The sequence below is a fragment of the Astyanax mexicanus genome, chromosome 15, assembly GCF_023375975.1.
Source record: "Astyanax mexicanus isolate ESR-SI-001 chromosome 15, AstMex3_surface, whole genome shotgun sequence".
NCBI lineage: Eukaryota > Metazoa > Chordata > Actinopteri > Characiformes > Acestrorhamphidae > Astyanax > Astyanax mexicanus.
This window is the reverse complement of record NC_064422.1, coordinates 39,867,110-39,885,400: the sequence shown is the minus strand read 5'-3', so window position 1 is coordinate 39,885,400 and position 18,291 is coordinate 39,867,110. Positions and strand designations below refer to the sequence as shown.

Here is an 18,291-nt window from a genome sequence, read left to right as displayed (position 1 = left end):
TCTTCTTAAGATGGTGTCCTTTTATGTAAAAGAATGTAACTTTACGTTTCACAGAGACTTTTTTAAACGTCAGGATATGTGGTCTTACTGTGAAATACAAATGAACAGAAGTCACGTTACAGCAGTATTTCTCAACCCTGTTCTTATATATTCTACTGCATATTAAAACTGTTCTGCATATTCTAGAGCTTCCTCTGGTGGATATACATGATTAATTTAGGCTCCATAGGGGGCTAAAGGATTTTAACAGGTAAACTCTGTTTATTAGCTGATCAGGTGGAAAACACTAGTTTAGGGCAGTGATCGGGGTTAAGTAACTGCTTTAAACTACCAACTTAAAGTACTGTACGAAATTCTGGCGATCATCCAGCTTCTAGATAACTAGTTAGTTAAATCAATTTTCGTTCATTATAGCTCACAGTAAGTCCTGTAATCCTAAATGAATAAACAGTTTGAAAATTAAAGTGATTAGCTGATCAGGTACAGGGAAACATTACATATATATTTTATTTTTTTCCTTTAACCCTGACTCCCAATCTAGCTAATTCCAAAGATAAGCTTACACACTAACACAGCTGCAGTTTATTAATCACAGTGGGTTTAAACTGTGTGCTGATTCAGAGACGTGTATTTTTAACCAGCTATCAGAAACATATCATCACAGTTGAAGTGGTTAGCCTATCGTTACCTTTCTTTTAGAAAAATCTCCGTATATCCAGATCTGTTTTAAAATCAGCTGAAGCTGCTGCGTCCCGATCCCGCTGCTAAATCTCACAGCGAGGGGGCGGGGCTTCCCCAACAGCAAACTGCCTCTGCTCCACGCGCCGCAAAACCAGCAAGCTGATTGGCTGTTTCTACTGAGAGGCGTGACTTAATACCTGAACCGGCTCCGTGATTGGTCCGGTCTGTCTCCTCATTAATAGTACAGCTGACCTGAGCGAACTGATATCATTTTTGGGGGGGACAAATCCACCTGTTTCTAATATTGGGTGGGACATGTCCCACCCACCCCCCCCGGTTCCTACGCCTATGGAGTACCAATTTCAGTAGAAGGGGTAGATAGTACTTATTTCAGTAGTAGGAGTAGTACTAGTTTTAGTAACAATAGTAGAAGTTAATACTAGTGTAAGTATTAGTAGGAATAGAAGAAATTAGTACTAGTTTTAGTAGCAGTAGGAGTAGTTAGTAATAATTTCAGTAGAAGTACTTATTTCAGTAGTAGGAGTAGTACTAGTTTTAGTAACAATAGTAGAAGTAGTTAATAGTAGTGTAAGAAGCAGTAGGAGTAGAAGTAGTCAGAACTTGTAGAACTAGTTTTAGTAGCAGTAGGTAGTACTAATTTTAGCACTTTGAGTAGTTAGTACTAGTCTTAGTAGCAGTAGTAGAAGAAGTTAATACTAGTGTAAGCAGCAGTTGTTGTTATAATAGTGATAGTAGGAGAATAAAAATAAAATCGTTAATTTGTCTTAATCTGGTTTATTAATGGCTTATTAAAGGCCATAATAATGTTGATTCACTTTTCAAAATCAACACGAAATCCAAAGTTGATTCAATCATAACAAAACCGTTTAAATGCCAGCTGAGAAGATTTTTTGCCTCTGTTGTAAAAAGTGCTCTATAAATAAATGTGATTTGAATTGATTACGAACTGAATGCAGTGATACACTGAGTGCGCGCCTCTTTAAAGTTCTGGGAGGGTTAATACAGGAAGTTACAGAAGCACAGTTATGGGAATCCTCTCAGAGCCCCTCCCACCAGTTACTCTCAGAGTCCAGCGCTCAGACAACAAAGCAGAGCCGCGGACTCGCGCAGTTCCACCGGACGCACGTGAGCTGCGCGTGAATAAGGTGAGGCACAGGGGTTTTAGGGTGTTGGGGAGGAAGGTGGGGGTTTGTCTCTTTTGCAAAAGCTTTGAAACTGTCCTGCTAGTAGCGTATGAAGAAGTAGTGTTACTATTAGTAAAAGTAGTAAGTACTAGTGGTAGTAGGAGTAGCAGTAGTAGAAATAGTTAGTATTAAGTTTAGTAGCAGTAGTAGACGTAGTCAGTACTAGTGTTAGTATCAGTAGTAGTAGTTAGTACTATTGATAGTAGCAGTAGTAGTAGTTAGTACTAGTTATATTAGCAGTAGAAGACGTAGTTAGTACTAGTGTTAGGATCAGTCGTAGTAGTTAGTACTAGTGATCGTAGCAGTAGCAGTAGTAGTAGTAGGTAGTACTAGTGTTAGTATCAGTAGCAGTAGTTAGTACTAGTGATCGTAGCAGTAGCAGTAGTAGTAGTAGGTAGTACTAGTGTTAGTATCAGTAGCAGTAGTTAGTACTAGTGATCGTAGCAGTAATAGTAGTTAGGTCTAGTGATAGTTGGAGTAGCAGTAGTAGAAGTAGTTAGTACTAGTGTTAGTATCAGTACTAGGATTAGTTAGAACTAGTATTAGCAGCAGTAAAGGGAGTAGTTAGTACTAGTTTTAGTATCAGTAGTAGTATTTAGTACTAGTTTTAGTAACAGTACTAAGAGTAGTTAGTACTAGTTTTAGTATCAGTAGTAGTATTTAGTACTAGTTTTAGTAACAGTACTAAGAGTAGTTAGTACTAGTTTTAGTAGCAGTATACATAGTTAGTAATGGTGGTAATAGGAGTAGAGGTAGTTAGTACTAGTATTAGTATCAGTAGTAGTAGTTATGGTAGTGAAAGTAGGAGTAGCAGGAATAGAGGTAGTTATTACGAGTTTTAGAAGCAGTAGAAAAAGTAGTAAGTAATAATTTTAGTAGCATTAGTAAAAGTAGTTAGTAATAGTTTTAGTTGCAGTAGTCAGGGTTAGTACTCGTTTTAGTTGCAGTACTAGGAGTAGTCAGTACTAGTTTTATTAGTATTAGTAAGAGTAGTTAGTTCTAGTTTTAGTAGCAGTAGTCAGAGTTAGTACTAGTTTTCGTTGCAGTAGAAGGAATAGTTAGTACTCGTTTTAGTAACAGTAGTAGGTGCAGTTAGTACTATTTTTCTAGCATTAGTAGGAGTAGTTAATACTAGTTTTAGTAGTAGAAGTAGTTAGTACTAGTTTTAGTAACAGCAGTAGGTGTAGTTAGTACTAGTTTTTGTAGCAGTAATAGAAGTAGTTAGTATAAGTGGTAGTAGCAGTCGTATGAGTATTGAGTACTAGTTTTAGTAGCACTAGTAGGAGTAGTTAATACTAGTTTTAGTAGTAAAAGTAGAAGTAGTTAGTACTAGTTTTAGTAACAGCAGTAGTCAGTTAGTACTAGTTTTCGTTGCAGTAGAAGAAATAGTTAGTACTCGGTTTAGTAACAGTAGTAGGTGCAGTTAGTACTATTTTTTCTTGCATTAGTAGGAGTAGTTAATACTAGTTTTAGTAGTAGAAGTAGTTAGTACTAGTTTTAGTAACAGCAGTAGGTGTAGTTAATACTAGTTTTTGTAGCAGTAATAGAAGTAGTTAGTACAAGTGGTAGTAGCAGTAGTATGAGTATTGAGTACTAGTTTTAGTAGCAGTAGTAGGAGTAGTTAATACTAGTTTTAGTAGTAAAAGTAGAAGTAGTTAGAACTAGTTTTAGTAACAGCAGTAGTCAGAGTTAGTACTAGGTTTCGTTGCAGTAGAAGAAATAGTTAGTACTCATTTTAGTAACAGTAGTAGGTGTAGTTAGTACTATTTTTGTAGCAGTAGTAGGAGTAGTTAATACTAGTTTTAGTAGTAGAAGTAGTTAGTACTAGTTTTAGTAACAGCAGTAGGTGTAGTTAGTACTAGTTTTTGTAGCAGTAATAGAAGTAGTTAGTACAAGTGGTAGTAGCAGTAGTAGAGTATTGAGTACTACTTTTAGTAGCACTAGTAGGAGTAGTTAATACTAGTTTTAGTAGTAAAAGTAGAAGTAGTTAGTACTAGTTTTAGTTACAGCAGTAGTCAGTTAGTACTAGTTTTCGTGGCAGTAGAAGAAATAGTTAGTACTCGTTTTAGTAACAGTAGTAGGTATAGTTAGTACTATTTTTTGTAGCAGTAGTAGGAGTAGTTAATACTAGTTTTAGTAGTAGAAGTAGTTAGTACTAGTTTTACTAACAGCAGTAGTCAGTTAGTACTAGTTTTCGTTGCAGTAGAAGGAATAGTTATTACTCGTTTTAGTAACAATAGTAGGTGCAGTTAGTACAATTTTTTCTAGCATTAGTAGGAGTAGTTAATACCAGTTTTAGTAGTAGAAGTAGATGTAGTTAGTACTAGTTTTAGTAACAGCAGTAGGCGTAGTTAGTACTAGTTTTTGTAGCAGTAATAGAAGTAGTTAGTACAAGTGGTAGTAGCAGTAGTATGAGTATTGAGTACTAGTTTTAGTAGCACTAGTAGGAGTAGTTAATACTAGTTTTAGTAGTAAAAGTAGAAGTAGTTAGTACTAGTTTTAGTAACAGCAGTAGTCAGAGTTAGTACTAGGTTTCGTTGCAGTAGAAGAAATAGTTAGTACTCGTTTTAGTAACAGTAGTAGGTGTAGTTAGTACTATTTTTTGTAGCAGTAGTAGGAGTAGTTAATACTAGTTTTAGTAGTAGAAGTAGTTAGTACTACTTTTACTAACAGCAGTAGGCGTAGTTAGTACTAGTTTTTGTAGCAGTAATAGAAGTAGTTAGTACAAGTGGTAGTAGCAGTAGTATGAGTATTGAGTACTAGTTTTAGTAGCAGTAGTTGGCGTAGTTAATACTAGTACTAGTAACTGAATCAACTAATTATCAATTTACACTAGTAAAGTTATATTTTATATTTTATTAGTTATATTTTTCTGGATTTTTTTTGGAAGGTTTGGAGTTCCTTTGGATATAATAAGTAAAATTAAAATTAGATTTTGACTTTTAAATTAAGCTGGTCATTTGAATCACGTGTTTTAGAGCAAGAAAACACCTAAAACAGGACATCTCCAGCACTGGAGGTGAGAATCACTGCATCATCATGATTAATAATAATAGAAAAAACTGCACAAGACAATGAATAAAAAAAAAACAGTTTTAGTAAGTTTACTACAAGAATGTAAGAATATAGTAAAAATATAAACAGTTAAATATGCTTCTTTAAATATTCTTGCACATATACATATTTTTATTTATGACCCACTTGTGCGCTTCATTGGATTGTATGTAGAGATAACTGGTAACATGTTAAAGATAAATAAGTAAGTAAGTACTACTGAGAGTACACACTTAGAATCTATGTAAATGCAATACAGTGCTTACTTCCTCTACTCAGCTTCAGTTTGCTTACTCCATATCTTTCAATTCCTACAACAGTAGGAATTGAAAGTAGGAAGTACAATAATAGCCTACAGTAATATATAAAATTCAATATTTTCTCTGGTTCTTATGTATATTAGTATTCTGATTGTGTTTTAAATTATGTTAGTTATTGTTATGTTGCCCTTTGTTGCACAATTTGCCCTTTTACTTTTTATTTAAATAGAAGTATACTTTTTTAGTTACTGATTATGCACATTGATTTTGTCTTGCTGCTGTAACAAGTCAATTTCCCCTTTGGGGGATCAATTAAGTCTTGTCTCTTATCTCTCTTCATGCCCTATCGTTCACCCTGCGCGAGGTGCTTCACAATGCTCATTGCTATCTTACACCCCGTGAACAGTCTATTTTCACGCCCTGCACCCACACTGTTAAAATAGCATCAGAATTTAGGAATACATTCAGAGAGAATTGATGTTAAATACTGACGTTAAATATATGTGATCTATTTACATTACATATATGCATACAAATATGTTTCTTTTTCCTGGCTTTTGTAAGAAGCACTTACACTTCTAGTAGATTTCGTTGGGTATAAAAATATATTTTAATATACTGTACTACAATTTTGAGCGTGTTACAGATTTACTTAACATTTTTTTGTTTGACATTTAAATGTTATAATTTATTTATATTTATATTTTCCTCATTATAAATACAGAGCATTGAAATACATTTTAATTGTTATATTAATGTAATAGCTAAATATATTTTTTATTACTTTCAAAAATGTTACATAATACATTGTACTTTAAGTAAACTACTGTTTAAGTAAACAGCTGTTTCAAACAAACTTTGCATTTATTTTTATTTTATTTATTTTAGAAGTATATTGAAGTACATTAAACTAAAAGTGTACGTCATAGTACAGTCTATTTTTTTTAAATACACTACGTTGTACTTTTTATGATCAAAGTTTACTTTTAAACATTTGATGTAGTGCTGTGCGATATGATGATAAATATCGTGCGGACGATAGAAAAGTGTCTATCGTGCTACTTACCTTTCGTTTCTACAGTAATTTAATCAATTATTCATGCAAATATATAAAGTAGGCTATGATGAAATATATTGGCGTGGTCACTTTGCATAAACTCTGTTTGTATAAGTGATAATAAAGTAATCTTCGCAAAAAAAGCTTCATAATGTGGTTCTGCGACATGAAGCTGCTTTATGTTATTTGACGGACACTTTAAAAAATGTTAATTGAGAATATTTTTATAACTCAATTTAAATACCTGTATAATTTTGAAAAAAAAAATAGCTACTGCATCTGCCTCACCTGTTTTCATTTGATGCAGATATATTGCTGCACTGAAAGGTAGTAATTCTCATTTGTGAAAGTTGGGTTTAATGTCATTTTGAAATAAAATTGGAAAAAAAGTAAGCAATGATATTATTTTGTCATATTTTTCGAAGAATAACTGAAAACATACTCAAATGTGGTATATCATGATATATATCGTATTCGTGATATAAAAAGTTCCATATTGTGATATATGATTTTTCACATATCGCCCAGCACTAATTTGATGAAAGCATAATATTAATGTACTTATTATATTTACAGCATACTGTAAATATTTCTCAATATGTTTACGTTTAAGTACAATTAAGTATATATATATATATATATTTTTTCACCAGGGTCTGAGCCTTGAGGTGAACAGGGTCATCAGTGAGTGCTGTACAACATGATGAACATGAACATGATGAACAACACCACCACCGCCACCACTGCCATGACAACTACTGCCTGTGTAGATGCCGAGGGCCTGGTATCTTCTGCATTAGCGCCTATGCTAATCCTGGACCTCATCTTAGGGTTGCCAGGAAATGTTTTTGCGTTATGGATCCTCGGTTTTAAGGCTCCCTGGAAGCCTGCTAACATTTACCTGCTCAACCTAGCGCTGGCTGACGTTCTGCTGCTGATTGGCCTTCCCTTCCACATCAACAGTCTGGTCCGTGGGGGCTGGATCTTCCACGATTCCTTTTGTCGCATCAATCTCTTCATGCTGTCGGTTAATCAGTCGGCGAGCATCGCCTTCATGACCGTTTTGGTGGTGGACCGGTTCTTCAGGATCGTTCGCCCACACCACTCTGTTTGCAATCTGAGTATAAAGTGTATCGTGATGATTAGCAGCGGAGTCTGGGCTGCTGTGGTAGCTCTTCGTCTTCCTCTTCTAGTGACTCCACTCCTCAGGAACTCTTCTGGGAACTTCTCCACGTCTCGTTGTTACAGTATTTACGCGTGGGCGGAGTCTGGAACAGGAATGAAGATGCATAATTCCCTCTATATGCTGGAGTTCCTCCTGGCCTTCATGTTGGTTCTGGTTTGCTCAGCACGGATCTTTTACCATCTCCGTGATAACGCTCAGCTCAGACGCCATCGCAGAGTCAAGCGCTCCTTTAAACTACTTCTAACTGTCGTCATCATGTTCGCCTTCTGCTTCCTGCCCAGTTACATCACAGGTCTGTTAGCTTCCCTCCTCCTAGATGGCTCCTCATGCTCCTCATTCGTACTGGTAGGAAAGCTCTTCAGCGTTTCATTGGGCCTCGTCTACCTAAACTCCGCCCTGGACCCGATCCTTTGCTGCTTATCCAGTGCTTGCTTCCGTGACTTTTTTAAAGGAGCCTCCAACAAAACAGGACTCACTAATTTCCGACTGAGCGTCAAGGAGACCAGATCACCTAGACGTAACTGATGGAAACCATAAAAAACAACTTTATTACACAAACTCAACTACAGTAAGGGCTGAAATGATTAGTCAATATAATTGTTAAATTGTAAGAGTCCTGCATTACACACAGTGCTGGGGACAGAAGTGCAACATTAGATGGACAAATGGCTCATTTAAACAGTTTAAATTAAACTCAGGCTGTGTCTCCAAATGTGCCCAAACACAACAGATCATACAGGGGTTGGACAATGAAACTGAAACACCTGTCTTTTTAGTGTGGGAGGTTTCATGGCTAAACTGGACCAGCTTGGTGGTCGATCTTAATTAATTGCACCTTATTGCACCAGTAAGAGCAGAGTTTTGCTCAAAATTTTGAAATGCACACAACATTATGGGAGACCAGAGTTCCAGAGATACCAGAGTTCAAAAGAGGACAAATTGTTGGTGCACGTCTTGCTGGCGCATCTGTGACCAAGACAGCAAGTCTTTGTGAAGAGTCTTTGTGTATCAAGAGCCACGGTATCCAGGGTAATGTCAGCATACCACCAAGAAGGACCAACCACATCCAACAGGATTAACTGTGGACGCTGTAAGAGGAAGCTGTCTGAAAGGGATGTTCGGGTGCTAACCCGGATTGTATCCAAAAAACATAAAACCACGGCTGATCAAATCACGGCAGAATTCAATGTGCACCTCAACTCTCCTGTTTCCACTAGAACTGTCCGTCACCACAATAAATTATTGTGCTCTAAAACCAGGTGTTTCAGTTTCATTGTCCAACCCCTGTAGATTTACTTACTAAATATCAGTACTGTCCACGTTTAAACAACATCCAGACATTTAAATGCCTTTTAAATCTCATGTTCTGCTGTTTCTATTGTTTTTAGAGATGGAGAACATGGCAGAAATAATCGCTGACTAATCGACTAATCGAAAAAAATAATCATCAGATTATTAGTTAGTCGACTAGCAAAATAATCATTATTTGCAGCCCTAATTACAGTATATAAAGTGGCATATTAAAGAAATACCAAAAAAAAAAGCTAGGGGCCAAAGCACATGTACGTTTTATGTATGTATGTATTTTTTAAATATTTTTATATTTTTTCTTTATAAACCAAAATGTCAATAGTTTATTCAAAATATGCCAAGAAATGGCACTTGACCTTGAAATATTGTATTAATATGTAAATATGCATTATGCATTATGATGTAAAATATAAAATATATATCTATATATAACAAAAGGCTACATTAGCTAGAGATCATTGTTAAACCTCCTCAGGAGATTTTCTTCAACTAGACACTTTTTAGTTATTTTATTTTAATTTTTTAGATCAATTTCTACATGGAAAGAAAGAAAGAAGGAAAGAAAGAGAGAGTAAGTGAGAGAGAGAGAGGGAGAGAGAGAAAGAAAGCAAGAAAGAAAGAGGGAGAGAGAGAGAAAGAAAGAGAGAGAGAGAGTGAGAGAGAGAGAGAGAGAGAGAGAGAGTAAAAGTGTACACACTGGGCAGTTTGGGTTATTCTCTTTTGTGGGAAGTAGCTGTAGATTCATGCGTCACTTTTGTGTAAATAACTCACTAGAAGGTTCTAAAAAGTTCCAAATCTAGTGACAAAATTGTTAAGTTTAAAAGACTATGTGTAACCATTGTTGTTGGGAGAGGGGGGTGGGTTTAGAATGCACATCATGCTGCAGTGCAGTGCATGCTGGGGGATTGTAGTTCAGGGCCAGAGTATAATACAGGCCAATATTAATAGAATACTAAAATTATTTTGCGGGTCGGACTGGATTTGGCTTTGTGTTTAACGTGTGGGCATTAGAAGACTTTGAAAAGATTCCTTTGAAAGTCTGACACACACTTTCTTACATTTAAAGACATTGGGCCCTATTGTACACCCTGTGCAAGGCGCATCACGAGGCTCATTCCTATCTTACACCCCATTAACACTGCCTTTCCCTTAAATGAGCTGCTGGTGTATCTTCACACAGTGAACGCACAGGTCAATTTCCTCTACTGAGACGCACAATTCGCTGTTACAATAACGAGCGCGCAAAAGTCAGAGCGCACCTGCCTCTTAAAGGGAATGATGACTTGCACACTGATTGGTTTAACTGCTAGCAGTTAGCCGCTAATGCTAATGCTCCAGACTTAGTGCTGGAGAAATTCGTGACTCTAAGCTTACTGTAAATAAACGGAAGCACTTCACTCACCCAAATAAACAGTTTTCAGGAGAGAAATCTGTGTAGATTAACGTTCAGCGCTCGTTTAACTTTAAAATAAACTCTTTTTTTAATTACAGTTTTGTTTACTTAGCTTAGCTTAACTTAGTTAGCTACCCCCCAAACCCACTGTATGAAAAGAGATGTTCACTGATGATACGCCTTATGATACGGTGCGCCATATAGTCCAAAAATTACGGTAAATAAATTCAAATTCATTACGCTAAAGAGACAATGTTTATAGATTAAAATATATTCTAAGACTCAGGAACATTACTGCTATTGCTTACAGTTGAACATGAAATTAAGTTTAAACATATTTAAATTCAGATTCCCAGACAGGGATTAGGTTTAGTCGTCTAATTTCATTAATCAATGAATTCAAATCAATTTCAGGAAAATAATTAATAAATATATATATATATATATATATATATATATATATATATATATATATATATATATATATATATATATATATATATATATATATTTTTTTTTTTTTTTTTTTAAGTTTTATAAACGAGTAAAACTTTTTCACAGTACTGAACTGCATCACTGAACTACTGTATTTATTGGAAATGTCCTGACTGTTGAATGTATCTTCCACATGCCGGATTACAGTGAATAAGAACAACTGAAAAATAAATGATGCGTCTGATCATACACAAGCATTTACAATCTCTTTTTTATTCAGCATATTTCACTTAACACATGTGACATACAAGGAAACACAACATAATGTATGAAGCGTAGAAATAAAAAATAAGAAAGTAGCTGATCGTTATGACTGTCACATGCGGTATAAACAGCCTGGATCTGCATCAGGGAGACTTCCTGTTCTGTAATGCATTATTTTTTTCACTATTTTCACATCGTTTTCTCAGATCTGGAACTCTGTATGAAAGTTCAGGGGAAACAAGCTTATGTCTGTGGCCAAAGTGCTAGATTGCAGTACCATTCGTACTTTTTGATTTGTATTTTTTCTTCCACTCTACCTTTCTTTTTTTTTTCTTTTTTTTCCTGAAAGGGCTCCTTTAACTCGAACTTTTTTTTTTTCAAGTTAAGGATAATGCCATTCAGTGTAAACGATAGTAGCCTGAAGCCATTATTCACATTTGTCATTTGGATTATGACTGCAGCAGAAATTATTATTAATGTTATTAGAGGATTTTAGTATTGTAGATCACCATCCTGTCCTGTTAGTAAGGGTGGGTTTAAAAAATTGATTTTTTGATTCAGATTGATCCTCATTTAAATGATCCGATATCGATTCATACAGAAAGATTGACCTTTTAAATTACACTATTTTTTTGACTGTGTGCGTAAACCTTCTCTTTAACTCCCTTTAATCTCATGAAACCAGATGTTTTATGCTCAAGATCTAAAAAAAATATTTTCATATTCAAACAAATCCTGTAATTGTAATCCTGTAACAGAAATAGCTCTAAATGTACCGCTATTACATCAAATTGAATCAAATTACTGTATATTGAATTGAAACTCAAACTGATTTAATTTCATTGGTACAAGCTCATTATTTTGTCATATTTTCTGTTAAACTGTGAAATGAGTTGGGTTTGTTTTTTTTCTCCGTTTTGCTCACCTTCAGTGTGTAGTCATTCCCCCCACTCTTCATATATGTAATGGTACAGCTGCCTGCCTTTAATGTTGAAGGCAGTAAGAGCAAGTTACCACTTTATTGGCTGGTAAGGGTAAGTATGCCATTTACAAGGCAAACCATCTTTAAAAATCTTTAAAATTAGCCTAGTTTTCTCATATTTGTACATCTTTAAAGGAAAACTCTGGTGTAAAATTGACTTTGAGTGTATTAAAAAGTGATCAAAAAGGAATTACCTTTTGTTGAATAGCTCTCCTCCGCTCTATCGCAGCTTTCTGAGATCCAGTATTCTGTGCAATTTGCCCAAACAAGCTTTTAAACTGTTGGGATCCCATCTGATTACATCCCATAGCGTAGGTAAATCTCACAATAAAAAAATCACAATAATTCAACCGTCAAGCACGAATAGTAAAACAATGTTTGAGCAATGTTTATGCAATTTGTTGTTGGTTCTTTGCATTCTAATATTAACAGGAACCAGATGTTCAGCTGGAATTCATGCATTTCCAAGGAATTAATTTTGCAATCTACTCAACTATCCTACCTATTCATTCTGGTGCTCGACGGTTGACTTATTGTGACATAAATTTAAGATGACGGTGCCTGGAGATTTACCTACGCTAAGGGATATAAAAACTGGGTTTTAAAAAACTTTTTTGTGCAGTTTTAAAGTTCCAAATGCTTCGTTTTAAATGTCAGGGCTGTCCGGATTCTACCAATGAAGTGTGGAGCTACTTTGAACCTGAATAACGGTGGAAAAAGCAATTTATCTGCAATCTCATTCTAAATGCCTGTTTGGGCAAAGTGCACAAAATATTGGATCTCAGAAAGCTGTGGGAGAGCGGAGGTGAGCCATTCAACAAAGGTAAGTAAGTACCTTTTATCACGTTTTAATACATCCAAAGTTCTTTTTGGCTCTTTTAACCCTTTTTAGGGCTCTTTTATCTGGCCTACACATCAGTTAACATGGCTGGAGCTTGCACACTAACTAATATTTTATAATAAAGTTAGGTTGAACGCTTCTAGTACAATTACCTGAACATTAGTTCTCAGAAAATTACAGCAAGTTGAGATTAAAGGAATCGATATTGAATCAAATTGGAAACTGAATCGAATTGGGATTCAAATTCAAATCAGTGGTGGTGATACCCATCCCTACCAGTCATCGCTCCAGAATATATAATTGTAATATATAATAGTACAATAGTAGTCACAAAGAGTACAATGGACCTCCATTGACATTGATCATCAGTACAGTCAGAAACACATTATTATCATCATCATCACATTGTCTGCAGTACAAAACAGGATCATAATGAACCGTATCATATCAAATCGGCAGGCTCTCCAACAGATTAGACTATCGCTTAAACTGGAGGAGAACCGGTGACTTACAAGGGCCATGCTATACACATAAAACTGTCCTCCGGTACAGTCCAGTACGACACACACTCGGGCGGAAATCTCCCGTCTCCAACATAGTTTAAAAACAGCTCACACACTGCCATAATACTCACAGAAGGTAAGAGAAATAAAGGGCTCTGATGCAGCGATCCATGAAAATTACAAAACAAAAAGAGCACACAAATACTGTTTCAGAAGACTCTGAAAATCTGAAAATATAGATCATATTCCACCTGGCCAACCCTGTTAGCTCAAACCCATACAGCCACAAATTATCAATCAAAGAAGATCAGCAACGTTTCAGAGCGTAAAGAAGAAGTTTTTTTTTTCCAGAGCGAAGCTTAACCAATAGAGACGCAGGGAGCACTGAGGGTGCTCTAAGTACTGTACGTGTCGGGGATGAAGCAATTTAAATAAGATATTTAATAAGTGTTAGTTTAAATAAGTACTGTCGTTTCTGTAGTCCTGTGTTTTATATAATAAGGGCGCGGACGAGGCCTGGAGGCCGAGGAGATGCAGCCGGTGAGGAGATCTGTAGAGAAAGAGAAAGAGGCAGGCAGCTGGAAGGAGGCGGGCGAGGGTCAGTCGTGGATTACGATGGGGCCTCGCATCCGTAGACTAGGGTGGGGCGGCACGAGAACAGGCCCCTGCGCTGGCCCCTGGGGAACCCTGCGCAGGCTGATCTGCTCGCACGGCTGCCTACAGGCTCTTCTTAACTGCGAACGAGAGAGCAGCCTCCTGGCTTTCCTGAGAGGAACAAAAAGAGGAAAAAAAGACATTAAAGTTGGTTAATGACCAAACTTTCACTTTCTGTGTGTCCCTTGACTACTTTTGTCATATTCAATAGAAGTTAAAGAACCTTACGCTGACCTGTGGGATATGTTTGTGGGTGAATAGAATATTGTGTGTGACCATGGGATGATGTTCTGTAGGTCTGTCACAAAAATAACAATATTATATTGACTTATCATATAACATAATAAGGGTGTATGAAAATATATAAATATTTTAAAGTATCACAATATTTAGTTTTGCAATACTGTATCGACATTCACAACAGTATCAACAGTATTTTAACTATTAGTTTTGATTATTAGTAAAGATTGGTGTCAGAAGTGGTTTGTTTAGTGCTGTGTTTACACATAAATGTTTCTTTAATGATGGTTAATGACGAAACTTTTACTTTCTGTCCAAAGCTGTGTGAAACTAGTACTGTGTCCCATGACTTTTGGCATATTATACTGGAGTTAAAAAACCCTACACTGACCTGTGTGATATGTGTGTGGGTGGGGACTTTTAAATGGAAGTGGATGTGATTTCTGTAGCTTTTCTGTTTGCATGGACAATTCTAACCAGACACTGCCGGTCACAATCATTGTGAGAGGTAATGCCTTCTATTAAATGACACTTTAGAGGGATTTAGGGATCTCATCCATCTGGCACCCCCAATCAGGCCGTCGCCTTGCCAAGAGCACATTGACTGGCTAGTGTTCAATCTTCCCCACAGAAGACTGTGAGGCTTATCGTACACCTGCGCAAGGTGCGTCGCAATGCTCATTGTTATCTTAGACTACGTCAATTTTCCATCAGTCTATTTTCACGCCTTGTGCACGCGCTGTTAAAATAGCGTCAGAGTTTAGGAGTAAATTTACACTGATGGGCGTGGGGGTCTGGAAGTGAGGTGTGGTCAGGTAAATATCTTGAGTGTTTCTATCTTGGCAGCAGAAAATACAGGTGCGCCACTGACTGATTAAAACCGTGACAACAGTCAGCCAGTCAGTACAACTTGATTTAGGGCGTGTTTTAGCTTTGTATATATATATATATATATATATATATAATTTTGTATATTTGTACATTTCTGAAAAGCTGCTTCGTGACATCAGTTGTAAAAAGCACTATACAAATAAATTGATTTTATTTTATTTGATTTGATTAATTAATTATGGTTGTGTTTTGGGCGAAATGTGCAATAAGCCAATCAGTGAGTCACTTGCCATTCCATTTAAGGTCAGGTGCGCTCTGATTTTGGCGGATTGTTATTTCAAGCATGGCACAGCTACCTGGACATACCTCGTTTAGTTATATTGAGATATATTCATAAGCATTCTTGCTATTTAAACAAGGCAGGCAGAAGCGTGAAAACTGACTTTTTGACTGGGTGTAAGATAGCAATGAGCATCAAAAACGCACCTACACAGGGTGTAAAATAGGGCCCTTTATGTTTGTTTTCATACTGCTATCCCATAAATTGTGGCATGTTAGTGTATATCCTTGCAGTCTAATAAAAAAAACAACAAGTATCTCCATTTTTGATGATTTGTTTTGTACAGGGTTCATACACTTTTGAACCAATACAGTCTTTATGATTTTTTCATGACTTTTCTATGCCTTCAAGGGACATTTTCATGACCATACAATGTTTAAAACATCAATAAAACCAAAAATCAACTAAAACTATAATCAAAATTGATTATAGTAGGCCTAAAATGAATCTGACATACCATTTTTTAATACTAAAATGTGTCAGATACTGAGAGCTCCATTGTGTAGGGCTAAATTACTGAATTAACTCTGAGCTGACATAATTGCTACCTGAAAATAGATTTTCGTCATCGATAAACAGAAATAAAAGGTTTTTAGACCAAATTTCCATGACTTTTCCAAAACTTTCTGGGTATTTTTATGTTTTTCAAAACTTATCCAAGCCAGGAAATTGCTATTTTCAAATTACATGATATTTCCAGGTCATGAACCCTGTGTGTACTACATATTTTGAACACTCACACTGTCATTTAAACAGTGTCAAAATTTCTTGATGATTGGACCAATAGAAATTCTCCAGTATTACCTGAAATATACAGCTTTCACACCCGTTTTGGAAATACATGTATTTCATTGGCCAGCGACGATATGCACAATAGTTATTACATAATTTTGGAACCTCTGGCTCATGCAAGAGACTTCCTGTTATGCAACACATCAGCAGCAAATTAATCTTTAGAGACTGTCAGAGGCGATGCCTGATAATTATCACAATCTCCTCTTCCAATCATAAACTCCATGCTCTAATAGGGCAGCAGTGGAAGGCTTATCCGCAGCGCTGCTTTTTTTAGGAACTCATCTGATTGGTTAAAGACTGACTAAGTGACTAACTGGATATTTCTGAAGCCGTGTTGTGACAGCTCTGGACTAAACACGCATAAATCTTTCTTAGTGGAACTGGCCTGCAGTGATTCTGTTACTGCTAGCTAATGTTGGCGCTGGGTTATGATGACGTGGGACATTTATGCTTGTCTGAACCACAGAAAACTTCATTAGCAAATACAACTGCATTACCAGGGCCCTCCCTTGAGAAAATCCTGGATTGTTATTCACAGAAAACAGGGCCTAGAATGTATGCACACACACATAAACACACACACATGCATAGTAGGGGGGGAAAATGAACATGAAAGCTGTTACTATTCTAGTCAATATGAGGCGTAAAATTGTAGCATATTTTTTGCACTATAAGGCGCCATTAAAACCTTTAATTTTCCCAAAAAATTAACAGTGTGCCTTATAATCTGGTGCACCTTATGTATGAATTTTACCAGTCAGGTATTAAGGAGCAGTTTAGTTCTCCAGCACAGAGGCTGGAGCAGCATTAGCATTAGCCACAAACCATGATAAGCGCTAGTTCGCTCTTTTACCATACAGAGGTAAGTATATTGGACTACAGCCTACTACTAACCCTGGCTAGCACTGCTGGAGCAGTATTAGCATTAGCCACTAACTGCGCTAAGTGCTAGTTCGCTCTTTTTCCATACAGAGGTAAGTATATTGGACTATAGCCTACTACTAACCCTGGCTAGCGCTGCTGGAGCAGTATTAGCATTAGCCACTAACCGTGCTAAGTGCTAGTTCGCTTTTTCGCTGTTAAGAGGTGAGTATTATCGGACTGTAGCCTGCTGCTAACGCTGGCTAGCACTGCTGGAGCAGCATTAGCTGCTAAGCATGCTAAGCACTAGCTCTTTCGCTGTTCAGAGATGAGTATTATCGGTCTGTAGCCTGCTCCTAACCACAGCTAGCACTGCTGGAGCAGTATTAGCATTAGCCACTAACTGTGCTAAGTGCTGGTTCACTCTTTCGCTGTACAGAGGTGAGTATTATCGATCTGTAGCCTGCTGCTAACCCCGGCTAGCGCTGCTGGAGCAGTATTAGCATTAGCCACTAAGCGTGCTAAACGCTAATTTACTCTTTTGCTGTTCAGAAGTGAGTATTATCGATCTGTAGCATGCTGCTAACATCGGCTAGCACTGCTAGAGCAGTATTAGCATTAACCACTACCCGTGCTAAGCGCTAGATCGCTCTTTCGCTGTACAGAGGTGAGTATTATCAGTCTGTAGCCTGCTCCTAACCATGGCTAGCACTGCTGGAGCAGCATTAGCATTAGCCACTAACCGTGCTAAGTGCTAGATCGCTCTTTCGCCATACAGAGGTGAGTATATCGCACTGTAGCCTGCTGCTAACCCCGGCTAGCACTGCTAGAGCAGTATTAGCAGTAGCCACTAACCGTTCTGAGAGCTAGTTCGCTCTTTTGCCAAACAGAGGTAAGTATATTGAACTATAGCCTACTACTAACCCTGGCTAGCGCTGTTAGAGCAGTATTAGCATTAGCCACTAACCTCGCTAAGTGCTAGTTTGCTCTTTCACCATTCAGAGGTGAGTATATCAAACTGTAGCCTGCTCCTAACCCCGGCTAGCGCTGCTGGAGCAGTATTAGCATTAGCCACAAACCGTTCTGAGAGCTAGTTCGCTCTTTTACCATACAGAGGTAAGTATATTGGACTATAGCCTACTACTAACCCTGGCTAGCGCTGCTGGAGCAGCATTAGCATTAGTCACTAAACGTGCTAAGTGCTAGTTCGCTCTTTCACTTACAGAGGTGAGTATTATCAGTCTGTAGCCTGCTCCTAACCCCGGCTAGCACTGCTAGACAGTGTTGGGAAGGTTACTTTTAAAATGTAATCCCTTACAGATTACTGATTACATCACTCAAAATGTAATTTGTAACGTAATCAGTTACATTACTTCAAGTGAGTAACGTAATCTGATT

At 37.0% G+C, this 18,291-nt stretch overlaps 2 protein-coding genes and 1 long non-coding RNA gene across 5 annotated transcripts in view; 2 read left to right on the top strand and 1 right to left on the bottom strand.

The window, feature by feature from the left end:
- Nucleotides 1-9,432, top strand: part of LOC125781196 (uncharacterized) — a 68,749-nt gene extending 59,317 nt beyond the window's left edge. Inside the window, exon 2 of the long non-coding RNA XR_007424410.1 lies at nt 8,703-9,432. This is a non-coding gene — a long non-coding RNA (uncharacterized LOC125781196). The remainder of the gene's footprint in view (nt 1-8,702) is intronic.
- hcar1-4 (hydroxycarboxylic acid receptor 1-4) lies at nt 1,659-9,432 on the top strand. The gene is made up of 2 exons (XM_049464574.1): nt 1,659-1,847; nt 6,911-9,432. The coding sequence occupies exon 2, from the start codon at nt 6,958-6,960 to the stop codon at nt 7,966-7,968; it is 1,011 nt and encodes a 336-aa protein (XP_049320531.1). The 5' UTR covers nt 1,659-1,847; nt 6,911-6,957; the 3' UTR covers nt 7,969-9,432.
- A 1,730-nt stretch (nt 9,433-11,162) lies between these two features.
- mta3 (metastasis associated 1 family, member 3) overlaps nt 11,163-18,291 on the bottom strand; it is an 87,998-nt gene continuing 80,869 nt past the window's right edge. For all 3 annotated transcript variants that reach the window (XM_022670337.2, XM_022670338.2, XM_022670339.2), the window contains one exon: nt 11,163-13,937. In XM_022670337.2, coding sequence (XP_022526058.2) covers nt 13,772-13,937 — 166 coding nt within the window. In that variant the 3' untranslated portion in view covers nt 11,163-13,771. The remainder of the gene's footprint in view (nt 13,938-18,291) is intronic.